Source organism: Theropithecus gelada, chromosome 12 (assembly GCF_003255815.1).
Source record: "Theropithecus gelada isolate Dixy chromosome 12, Tgel_1.0, whole genome shotgun sequence".
Taxonomy (NCBI): domain Eukaryota; kingdom Metazoa; phylum Chordata; class Mammalia; order Primates; family Cercopithecidae; genus Theropithecus; species Theropithecus gelada.
In genome coordinates this window covers 55,330,302-55,342,996 of record NC_037680.1, presented here as the reverse complement: position 1 = coordinate 55,342,996, position 12,695 = coordinate 55,330,302, and the positions used below count along the sequence as shown (strand labels likewise).

The following is a 12,695-nucleotide window of genomic DNA, read 5'->3' as shown; positions in this document are numbered from 1 at the left end:
CTGGATGTTAGCACTGCAGAGATAGAAGATGAAGTCAGCACTTTACAAAAAGATACTTTCCTTGAAAATCAATTTCATTCTTGAAAAGTGGAATTATTTTTCAGCAAACAATTTCTTGTTCCAAATTCGTTGAAGCTAGGTCAATATACTTTTTCAATTTCTATGTCAAATACTAGTCTATCAAATTTGTTAGTATCACATGCAATATATAAATGAGTGAGTGGGATAACTTGAATATCTGCTTGGTAAAAAGTGAAATATATGATTTTTTAAATATACTTTTTACTTTTTTGAATTTTGTTAAAATAAAAAGAATAAATATCCAATTTTATCTGCAGAATAGACTGTTAGTAATTTTCTCCTATCATATGTATTTTTTCATCCAGATTTTTATCATATTTCTGGTTAAAATCATTGAGGAGTCCCTCTTCCCCGTTTTCCTTTCATTTTCTTTCTATTTTTTTCAGGGGGTGGGGACAGGATCTCACTGTCACCAAGGCTGAAGTGCAGTGGCATGATCACAGCTCACTGTAGCCTTGACCTCCGGGGCTCAGGTAATCTTCCCACCTCAGCCTCCCAGGCAACTGGGTTGCCACCACACCAGCCTAATTTTTTGTATCTTTTGTATTTTTTGCCATGTTGCCCAGGCTTGTCTTGAGCTCCTGGGCTCAAGGGATCCACCCTCCTTGGCCTCCCAAAGTGCTGGGATTATAGGTGTGAGCTACCATGCCCCACCTCTTTTCATTTTCATTCATTCCCCTCTCTAACAATTCTGGATAGGGATATTATTATTTACTAGAAATATTTCACAATAATTTATTTTATTATTTAAAGGTGAATTCATGAGAATAATTACCCTTCTCCTTAGATATTCACTTATTTAGTATATATTTATTGAGTCACTGCTATGTGTCAGGCATTGTTCTAAATGCTGGAAAATAAATAGCAGAGAACAAAACTTACAAAATTTGTGAAATTCAGTAAAATATAATTAACTTAATTGCCCACATTACCAACAGTTCCCCCACTGCCTTTGTCCAGTGGCTCCAGGAGTGCAATTGATTACCTTTAGTTCTACTAGGGTTTGATGAGTACCCAAGGTTCAGGAATGTTTCTCACCCAGAGGAAGTGTCTGGCAGCCTGTGACTACAGATACGCATGTTTGGACCTGGAATGAGCAGCAGGTGGCGATGTTGAGACGGCATTAGGAACATCACTACCTGCGGCTTGCTGTAAACCAACCACTGGATTCAAGTGGAGTGAGCCGTGTAACTCAAGAATCTGATATACTTCCTATTCTTGTTAAAGTTTCCTAATGTGTTTGGTGAATGAACCTATTTGTCAAGTCACTTAGCAGAATATACAAGTAAGTGTCAGTTGTCGACATTGACTAATAGCTGATTGGAGAAGAGTTCCTCTAATTATCAGATGTTGCTAAGACTTATGAGAACATGGCACGACATATGAATTTAGCACCTATTAGAATAACTCATCTCGATCCTCCAAATTATTCATCCTTCGGGATTATAGATTATCTTATTTATTATACTTCCAGTGTGTTCACAGAAAACAAGCTATGGTTGATATTTATTGATCACCCCAAATGTATTTGTCATTGTTAAGGGAATGTAGTTTGAATCCAAGATAAATATATCATATGTTTCAAAAACAGAATGGGGTGAGCCTGTTTTTACAGGACTGCTGCAATTGAACCCAAAACTGTAAAACATGACTGACTGGTCATAATGTATCATGTCCTATGCCTTCCATTCCCAGGTACGTGATTTCATTGAAGAAAGCAAGCAGAGGAAACTGAGGACAAATCCAGTTTATGAACATGGTCTGATTTTTGGGTGGTCAGTCTGAAAGCAAAGATGAAGCAAAAGTTGGGGTGGCCAAAGAAACACACAAAAAGTAGTTTGAAATATAACAATTGTCATAGCTTCCTTTGTTTCTGCCATAGGTATTGAAACATTAATGTCCTTTAAGAAGATGATACTGCTTTTTCAAGATATTTACAGTGATGCACAGTAATGCTTATAGCAACATCACTGTTTCAGATGCAAACAGAATAATTAAGCATGGAATTTGGTACACTTTTTTCCATTTATATATATATATATATATGTGAGTTATATGTGATCTTACCGTTTTCAAAATAAACACATTTTAGGCCCAGCTGACGAAAACAATTAATCAAAATGGTCCAGTTGTTGTATAGATTGAAATTTTTAAAAACCTGCCCAAGTAGAGTACCTAAAAATATTATCCAGAAGGAATTTATTGAGGTGATATAAACAAATTCAAGAAATAGGCCAAATGTTATTAGGTATGAAGGAAAATGTAATTACTTTCAGTTTTCTAATTCCTCAGCAGCCTGTCTTAAACTCCTCTTTTTCAGAACAACTCTCCTTTCTCTTAGAAATAACTAAAGCCTCTTATATTCCCTCCCTCTCTTCTTCCATATTTGCATTCAGCTAATATGTTGTGTTCCTATTCTTGCCATGCATCAGATGGGTACTTGAGCAAAAGCAATGAAAGATATAATCCCTGCTTTCCAGACATTCTCAGTCAAGTTTAGACGAGACGCAAGGGAACAGAAGTGTGCTGGGTTGTGGGAAAGCTATGATGGAGTAAGCCCAAAGCATTAGGGCACACAGAGCGGAGACCCTTAACCTGGCCCAGGGAAAAAGAGTCAAGGAAGGCTCCCCAGAGGAGGTGACCACCACTGAACTAAGTTTTTCTTCTTCTTCTTTTTCTTTCTTTCCTTCCTTCTTTCTTTCTTTTTTTTTTTTTTTTTTTTTTTTTTGGAGACGGAGTCTTGCTCTGTCGCCCAGGCTGGAGTGCAGTGGCGCAATCTCGGCTCGCAACCTCTGCCTCTCCGGTTCACGCCATTCTCCTGCCTCAGCCTCCGAGTAGCTGGGACTACAGGCACCCACCCCCATGCCCGGCTAATTTTTGGTATTTTTAGTAGAGATGGGGTTTCACCGTGGTAGCCAGGATGGTTTCGATCTCCTGACCTCGTGATCCACCTGCCTCAAAGTGTTGGGATTACAGCCGTGAGCCACTGTGCCCGGCCTGAAATAAGTTTTAAAGGATGGGGCAAGAAGGGTCAAGGAAGGGCTGGATGGTACAAAGTCATGCCATGTTTGGGGAACCTAAGATAATTCAATTTGCCAGGAGTATAGTATGTAAACCTAAAGTGATGAGAGACGAAGGTGGTAGAAGCAGGAAGGGTTTTGAATAGCATGCAAAGGAGTTTCTATTTTATGCTGAACGTGTCTTTAAATATGCAGAGATATTTAAGAATTGAAAAAGCCATGATGATGCAAACCTCACCACAAGAAGCAGATGATGTCTTAATTTACCTTCTTCCTGTACTCTCTCTGGGAGAATGATGACTGTTGGGTTTAGAAACCTTTGATTTTAGAGCTCAGAGGTCAGGCTAGTTAAACCACAGCAAGCATTTGATAAGTATGGCTGTTATTAGCATACAAATATGAAAATAGATATATCATAGAAAAATTATAGAAAAAGAAACACCTTTAACATCTTAAGTGTCTTATGAGGGCTCACAACTCAGTTCATATCTCATAGTCTGATAATCAAGCTGTTCAATTATATTGTCCTCACTCATGAATACCTTTCACATCTAAGCTGTCAATGAATTTCTAAGTTAAGAGTGTATTAATCGGTTTCTCTCCTATGTGCAATATCAGATTGTTGCATCTCTCTGTTGGCAGTAAACACATTCTGCTTAGTATTACAGTTATTTCTGGGTAGATTTCTTTGGCTAAATTAAAATTTCTTGAGGGTAAGAAACATGTTCTTTTCACTCTGTGTTCACCAGAACACCTAGAACACTGACTTCTAGTTAGTGGGGTTAGTTCTATATTTTTCTTCCTAATTCTCGTACTAACTAGAGCAGACTAAGAGCAGTGAAATATTATAAACTCTAGAGTTTCAAGGCCAACTACATGAAATTGTTCACTGGAGATTATATTGATCCAAGGTACTTGGGACTTGACCATTTTGAAAGAAGATAACTTAATTACTTTAATATACAAGGAACACAAATTTTAAGCTTCATCTCTGCATCGTATCTGAGAAGGCAGGTCGTGCTGTGTAAAGGGCTTGTGATCTACACACAGTGCCTCCTCTGAGACATCTCCAGGCAGCACTAATTGCTCATTTTGTATCATTTCCATAATATTTCTCTGTACGCCTTAGAGAGAGATTATGTCCTAATCTTTGTGTGTCACATATGTTCAAAAAACTTTTGTCGGATGAATGAATAAATGACTGGCCATGTGACAAATCAATTTACATTTTGAGCTTGAGTTTTCTCTTTTCTAAAATCAGTCTAATAATCCTTATCTACTTCAGAGAGTCTCATTCAATAATAAAAGTTCTTATAATTGGTGATAAATAGTACACAATCTTTTTTGGATAGAGTTGGAGTGTAAAATAAATGGAATTGTAGGGTATTAAGTGAAAATTAGAAATGTTTGCTAGCATGACACTTTGCCAAAATAACAGTAGATTTTGGAGCCCAGATGCCTATGTATGAATCTGATCTTGGATATTTATTAGCTGTATGACCTTGGGCAGTCGCTTAACCTCCCTGTGCATCTGGCTTTTTTAACCTGTAAAATAGAAGTACTATTGGTACCTTATAAGGACATTGTGCTAAGTAAGTTAATACATGGCTACAGCACAGGACTGCTAAGCACTCACTAAGTGCTAGCCATTATTTTGTCTTTATATCTCTAATGTGATGTAATGCTTTTGTTCATTTTCGCATTCCCAGCACATAACTGAGTACGTAGTCTGTAGATTTCAATGTTTTTTGATTAAGCAAAAAAATAAATGCTTAACACATTATAAATGGACATTTTCTGTATTAATATTTCCAAGATCATCTTAAAGTCATTTAGGTTAACTTAGAGAAAAGAAACCAGAAATTATAAATGGTGACTAGCTGCCTAAAGTGCTATTGAATGGGTCTAGTTGTATTCCTCAGAACAGAGATGGTCAATGCATAAACTTCCTCCATTCCTTGTTGATAAAATGCTTCAGATACATACCACTTTCAATCCCAAACCTCTTTTATTCCAGTGTTTTCTCAGCTTTCCAGATTATGAGACAGAAGCTTCCATAGGTGCTAATGGCATTTAATACCTCTCATTAATACCATGAATTTGCCCTGGAACAAGGAGGGAGCCCTGGAGTCCAGCAGCAACTGCCATTGACAGGCAAGGAATAAGCTGGAGCTGCAGCAAGGGACAGCAAATATTGGGAGCTTAAAAATCACATCACCCCTATACTCTGGCCTTCATGGCATTTGAAAGCTTGGGCAGATGTGGGGAGGAACTGATAGGAATCAGTTCCCCAGAGTGGGAACCACCAGAATTTCTCTTCAGGTGATGTATAGAAAAGGAAACTGAAGCTTTTGGTCTTTGTAACAGAACCTAAGGGAAATCCGAATCTCTACAGGTAATAGAATCTGTTGCTCTAATTAGAAGCACTAATTAGACTCAGCTCAGCACTTAGCTGAGTTTTGTGTTTTTGGTAGTTACAAGCATTCCAATGAAACTCTCTCCAGCCACTAGACTCATGGAAGGAAATGTTCTAGGTTCTGCTGTTTTCTTTCTGTTGTTGTTCCTGTTTAATGTTGACTCTCTTCAAATTGATTAGTCAAGAAGCAAACAACATTACTTATTAAACACCTTTGTGAAACAGCATGATAGAATTCTGCTAGATGACTCACGGCTCTTGTTTGATTTCATCTTGTTGATATTTTTAAAAGAATGAAACGTGCCATGTCCTGATACTATCTCTATTTGATTTGGTGCAGGCTGCCTTGGGTCCTGTACTAAACAAGTGAAAAAGGAAAGGTCTTTATTGGTTTTGTGAAGAACAAACACCAAGCAACTCCTTAGTCTTTACCAAAACAAGGCCAAAAAGAGCTGATTCATCTTCTTATCTGCCTAAAAACTGAATAGTACATATAAAATGGTCAAGAAGAGCTAGGAACCAGAGGGATAAAATATTACCCTTGTCCTATATCCTTTCTTCCCAATCCAGTCGTAGTAGCTTTATTTGACTTGCACATATAAGGTTTGAAGAAAGAGAGATATGTGAAGGAAAAAAGACTAAAGGGAAAACACTACTTCCAAAAGAGTTTATATGGGGGTCATAGTGTTCTTAATGCCAGAAATAATATGTTCTGTACTGTGTGTGCAGCAAAGGGAGTCTTTCCAGGCTGGATCCAGTATATCAGGTTCTTTATGGATATGGTAAATAGAAAAGCGCTCAGTTCTATTTTGAGGGTAGATTAAGTGAGAGCAATGATACTTAGCTCATTTCTGGAACTGGCCCATGGAACTGGCAAATTCTGCATGGGAATAAGATAGATGAACTTTGTGTATAATTCAGACAATCACAGACAGTATAGTCTCCTTCAAAGTGGCTTCCTGTTAAAGTCCAGAAATTTAACTCTTATTTCTGTGTCTACAGATTATTCCTATTAGGGTTTGGTTAGGATTGAGGTCAGTATCGGGCCTATCGTACCAATAGGTATTCTACATATGTATTTGTTGAGCCAATGAAGGAATAAAATCACTTACCTCCTTTCTACTGCTGTAGCTCTGTTAAGTGTGATACGTAGAACAATTTATAGTAAATATTTTCCTTACACATTTGAGAAAAAGCTCTGGAAGATAATTTGACTATTTTGATTCTCATTATGGGCTATCTTTGTCCTTGATATATCATTCCCTACTTCTAGTGAATGCTTAGTCTTTCAATTTATTTCCCATTTATTAGGAAGTAATACTTTCATTGTAACGTTCAGGAGGGGGTGGAGTGATACCACACAAGCATTCAATGACCTTGTGGTTTTAGCATCTAATTCCAATAAAGATGAGACCAATGCCTGAGGATTTGAGAGTGGCAGATGTTCAGTGGGGCCACAGAGGAAAAGCCCGTGTGGGATGAATGACAGGCACCAGGTGGCCATGCACTTCTCAGTGACTTTTTAAAGATGGGCTCAATCAATCAAGATTTAGAATAACAGCCAGTATTTTCCAAGTACCTACTACATGTTTGCCATGAAACCCACTTACTTTTCTATATTTTTCTTCCTAATTCTCAAAACAACAAACATGACATATATTAAGGTTTATAGTGGCTTTATATTAGAAAATGGGGTTAAATGTGTAAGCAAGAAAAAGCACTTTGGAATTTTCTATTCTTTCTCCATTCACACTGAAAACTTGAGAATTATCTTAAGGGAAGAAAGGGGAGAAGGCTCTCACATTTACATACAGACTTGCCTTTTATTTCCTCCTTTAGTGTAGCTCAGGGGTTCTCAATTCTAAATGTGAATCCGAGTTACTATATGCACTAATTCACATATGTTAAACTTTAAGGGTGATTTAAGGGAGTTCAAGATGATTTTGACTATGCCAGATATTTGCTTCAGGCATTGACTTTAAAACTAACCCTCAGCCGGGCGCGGTGGCTCACGCCTGTAATCCCAGCACTTTGGGAGGCCAACACAGGCAGATCACAAGGTCAGGAGTTCAAGACCAGTCTGGCCAACATGATGAAACCTATCTCTACTAAAAATACAAAAATTAGCTGGGTGTGGTGGTATGTGCCTATAATCCTAGCTACTCAGGAGGCTGAGGCAGGAGAATCACTTGAACCCAGGAGGCAGAGGTTGCAGTGAGCTGAGATCGTACCACTGCACGCCAGCCTGGTGACAGAGCGAGACTCTGTCTCGGAAAACAAAACAAAACAAAAAACCTAACCCTCAATTAACAACAAACTCCGCTTTATTCAAAATAAGCAATACAAATTTTAAAATGTATTTAAAATTTTCAGAAACAGTGGTTATTGGCAAATGATGTTTCAATGGGTTATGGAAGTATAGAGAAAGTCATTAAATCATCTTCTTTCCCTCCCTCCCTCCTTTCTTTCCTTCCTTCTTTCTTTCTTTCTTCCTTCCTTCCTTCCTTCCTTGCTTGCTTGACAGACTTTCACTCTTGTTGCCCAGGCTGGAGTGCAGTGGTATGATCTCGGCTCACTGCAACCTCCACCTCCCGGGTTCTAATGATTCTCCTGCCTCAGCCTCCTGAGTTGCTGGGATTACAGGCATGTGCCACCACGCCTGGCTAATTTTTTTTTTTTTTTTTTTTTTTTTAGCAGAGATGAGGCTTCACCATGTCGGTCAGGCTGGTCTTGAACTCCTGACCTCAAGTGATCCACCTGCCTTGGCCTCCCAAAGTGCTGGGATTACAGGCATGAGCCACCATGCCTGGCCAATCAACTTCTTTTCTAACATCAACATTTTGTTGCACTCGGCTCCATTGCCAACCTCAGGAAAGCAAAAGAATCAGATAAAGAAGAGTTCTTCAGGTTCAAAGTTTCTTTAATTAAATTCTCTCTTTTACAGTCCTATAGTGTAAGAGAACGCTCTCAACCTTTCTCTGTATCTTTTCTAACCTATAAGAAGGAAAAGCAGAGACATACTTACAAAAAGTAAGTTTTAAAATCCCTCCTTTTCTACCCAAAATTACAACTTTATCTGAAATAGCCCTTCCTTCTTAAGCCTTCCAAGGTAATCTTTTGCCACATGGCACCACAGCCCAGGGTTTGAGAGCAGTGGTCTCAGAGTCAGGAAATGGGGTATAAATCCCAAATCCACTCCTTGGTAGAAGTGTCACTTTCTGCAATTTGCTTAACCTCTCTGAGACTCCATTTTCCCAGTCATATATTGGGGATAATTTCTTACTTCCTCTTAGGACGGTTAAGGAGAGTCTGGAACTAAGCAGGCGTTCAATATTCATTGACTGAATAAGAATTGTGCAACACACAGTATTGAAGCAAGCACGTAGTCTGTTCTTATTAAAATATAGTTATATAACTATATATATATTTATATAACTATAATATAACTAGATTAAAATATAGTTATAACTTCCTCTTTGCTGCTAAATAAGTGAGAATGATTTTGTTTTAAACATTCTAAATAAACAGAATTGCAGCATGGGAGACATGAGGACATTGGTGGGAAAATAGAATATCAGTGCATAAATAGTAAGACACTGTTTGAGTGATTTCATTCATAAATTCAAATTTTGTCCAGTTCCAATTCTACCGCTAGATCTCACCCCCTGAGATGGCAGCAGGTGCAGGGGCATGAATGCATTTGTGTACCTCCATGACCATAGCCTCTACAGTTGGTTTTGCCCGTGTTGCCCCAGCATCAGCTCAACCTTGCTTGCCTGGTCTCCTTTAGGTCTTAGTAGTACAGGACTCATGAGCCCACCTATTCTCATTTCTTCTGGTCTGGGATCCTTACCTAGGGTCTTCTGTGGGGTCTTCCTGCTCTACTGGTCAGCTCCTGGCAAGCTCACTGGCTTCCAACTCAGCAACCCAGGGAGGCTACACTTCAAGGCCCCTGCCTGACTATTAGGACTATTTTCCAGATTGGTATGGAACATTCCCTAAGGTGGCTTCTTCCAGTAGTGCTAAAGGGCAATGTGGCAAGATCTCCCATGCCATTCAGATTTTCTTCAATGTACCATTTGTTCTCTAGGTCAAAATTATTCCTAGAGACATTAGGTGAGATATCAGGAGACCTACAAAGACGACTGCACTCTGCTTTCTCTCTTTCTCCTCATATTCCCACGATCTTCTTTCATTGCCTTTGTATCATACACTCCTCCATGTTAATACCAGCTAAGCCTTAATGGCCCAGTGGCTAACTCCTCTCTACTTTATGTTAATTCTATAAGCTTAATCCTGCATGCTGGGTTGTTGATCTGCTAATAAAGGATGAAAATAAAGGAATTTAAAAATCTTCTCTCAAGACAATATCTTGGTTTGCAAGGCTATGTTTTTTCTGCATAATCCTATTTATGCATGTCAGAAGCTAAATAGTACCTTGGTCTTACTCTTTGCACAGCACCAGAACAGAATTCTACACTCTTCTGAAGACAGATGGATGCATTGGATGGAGTAGGCTGAAGGTCTTATATCTGCAAAAGCAAGAGAAAAAAAGGACATTCATAATTTCTTAGATATTTTCCTACAGTGTTTCAAGAGCAAAGTGGAATTTACTGGGAAATTTCCTCTAAAGAATATTAGAGAAACATTCTTGCCATTAAAACCTGCATGATATATTTAAATAACTCATCTGTTATTTCTGTACAGTATAAAATGCACAAAATAAACCAGACTGACTCCAAATTCTATACAGTTATAACTCTTTGTGTTGTATAGATACATTCTCAATGTAAACTATTTTGGTGATTTTATGATATTGACATTTATTTATGCTGAACTAAGCTATGATCAGTTTCCCTAAATGGAACCCTAAAAAACTATACAGCTGTTTTCCAACAATCTTCCAAGATTAAGCTAGTTGTTTTTTGTTATAATGAAACTAATAAATTGTTTGGCCTGGTTTAATTGCTAGTGTTTCGTGTACATGTTGATGTAGATTTTAAACAAGAAAAGCAGAAAATGAAAGTATGTTTTCTTTGGCAGGCATTTGATGTACTTGGAAGAGTTGAAGCTTACCTTAAGCTCCTTAAATCAGAGGATTTAAGTCTGGCTGTTTTGGCAGCGAGGCATGAGGAATTACACAGAAAAATTAAAGACTGCACAGCTGATGCTTTGCAAAAGGGACAAACCTTAATCAGCCAAGTAGACTCCTGCAGGTGAGTAAAGTTGATTTCTTTCTTGGTGTAACAAGCTTTTTCACAGTTTCCACAACCTGCTAAAAAATAAGATGTATGATTGTCTTTTTCTGGTTCTGATGTTTTGCCGCATTATGATGTGGCTTAAAAGGATCTATTGAAGTTTGATCAACAGCTATTCTGAACACAGCCATTGCTCATCCAGAAGTGAGGACATATTCTAAGCCTGGAGACTTACATATGCTAAAGCTTTCTGTTCACTCATTTCTGAGGAGGGGAAAGAGAATGGACAAAATAAGAAATGGAGCTTTAGTTCCCAAGGCTTTTCAAACCCTAGCATCTTTATGGAATAGCTCCCTCCCTTTGGTTCATGAGTCATGAGTCTATCCTGTCCTGTTTTTTTCTTACTGGAAGAAAATAAAATACCAGAATTTCCTTCCAGTTAGACCTTGGTGGCTCACCATGCAAAACCCTAAGTAAACAGTGACAATTGTTAATCCAACGGCATGGGCACCAGACTGCATGCTTTTGAGCAGTGCTCTAGGTGGGCCTGTTTTATGAGCACATTTGGTGAATGCATCAGTGTTGAGCTTAGTGGGTATGAATAGAGAGAAAGACCTTGAGAAAGAGAGAGAGAATGCAGTAGGAAAGTATGGGAAAGACCAGGGATTGGAAGACAAAGAGGAAATGACGGAGCAGATAGTGGAATGCGTATTGACCAGAAAGAAATGAAAGCAGGGCTTACATTTTTGACAGAGACAAAAAAAAAATACTATAAATGGGTTAAACTCACTTTTTCACCTTCCATGTCTGCAATCTCCTTGAAACTCAAAGACATTCAGTTTGAAGAACCATGAAATAGGTGAAATGTGATAAAAATCATTTTATTTCAGTTTAAATCCTTGTTCTGTTCTACTTTAGATGTATTTAAAGGTGTTGATTTGGTAACTTTGGGTTTGGGGAACATTCTTTCCAGAAGACAGTCTGAATCTGGACAGAGGTATTTAACCCAGTGTTTGTGATATTTGCTATAGGACCATGCACGTCTAAGATTAGAAATAATCCACGGTCTTCCAATAAAAGCCAAAAAGTTGAGGCTATGAAGACAAGGGATTCTCCCCTTTGAAAAATGAATAGCTGTGTTTTTTACTAAGTTTCTTTACTTTAGCTCCAAGCCATGCAGTAGGTAATAGGGGTGTCCACTAGGCTTCAGGAGTTTCAAGGTGTTCCCTCCCATCCAGGCACAAAATATGGATACTGGAACTCCTCCTTCTGCTCTTTTCCAGCTTTTCCAGAATGTATAAATGTCTTGAGCAATATAGAAAACGTCCTATGGGGTGGAAGAGACATTTATTGTGCCTAGACTCGGGGTACATGTTGGACATTGATTTGAGTCATATGATGACTGAATTAAGCGGTGAGGTTTCCAGTTATAATTTTAAAATGGTCCAATCTCAGTTTAACAAATGGGTCTCAAAGCACGGACAGATGTTATTTCTCTGGTCAGGCTACTCTTTGCTTGTGACACGTTCCCTGGCTGTGGAAAGGTTCCTGTCACGCATGGGGAGATCACCATGTAGCTGAAGACCTCTGCCCAAATCTCTGGAGTTCTGTTTGTGGGTTACTCCTTCCTGTCTGGTACCCTGCCCACAAATTTGAGATGCCTTGACTCAAAGCCTGATTCCTGTCTTCTCAACTCAGCAAGAACTCTGGGCTCTGCTTAGGTTCCACCTCTCTGAGCTTTGATCTAAAAATTACCTTCCAGGCAGTAAACTAGTGCAATCATAAGGCTCATCTCATGTATTTTCCTTCTCCAACTGATCACTGCCCTGTGCTACTAATTGTTCAGTGTCTGAAAACCATTGTTCCTGTACTTGTTTTTCTAGTTGGTTAAGATATGAGGGTAAATCCAGTCCCTGCCTCTCGACCAGAAACTGAAGTTCCCGATTCAGTTTTGATGCTTGACTCCTGGAGTTAGAAAAG

General features: G+C 38.6%; 1 protein-coding gene across 1 annotated transcript in view; it reads left to right on the top strand.

Annotated features, from left to right (window-relative positions):
- Positions 1-12,695, top strand: part of CCDC141 (coiled-coil domain containing 141) — a 219,016-nt gene that overhangs the window by 127,593 nt on the left and 78,728 nt on the right. The window contains exon 8 of the mRNA XM_025404910.1: positions 10,561-10,733. Within this exon, the coding sequence (XP_025260695.1) occupies positions 10,561-10,733 (173 nt within the window). The remainder of the gene's footprint in view (positions 1-10,560; positions 10,734-12,695) is intronic.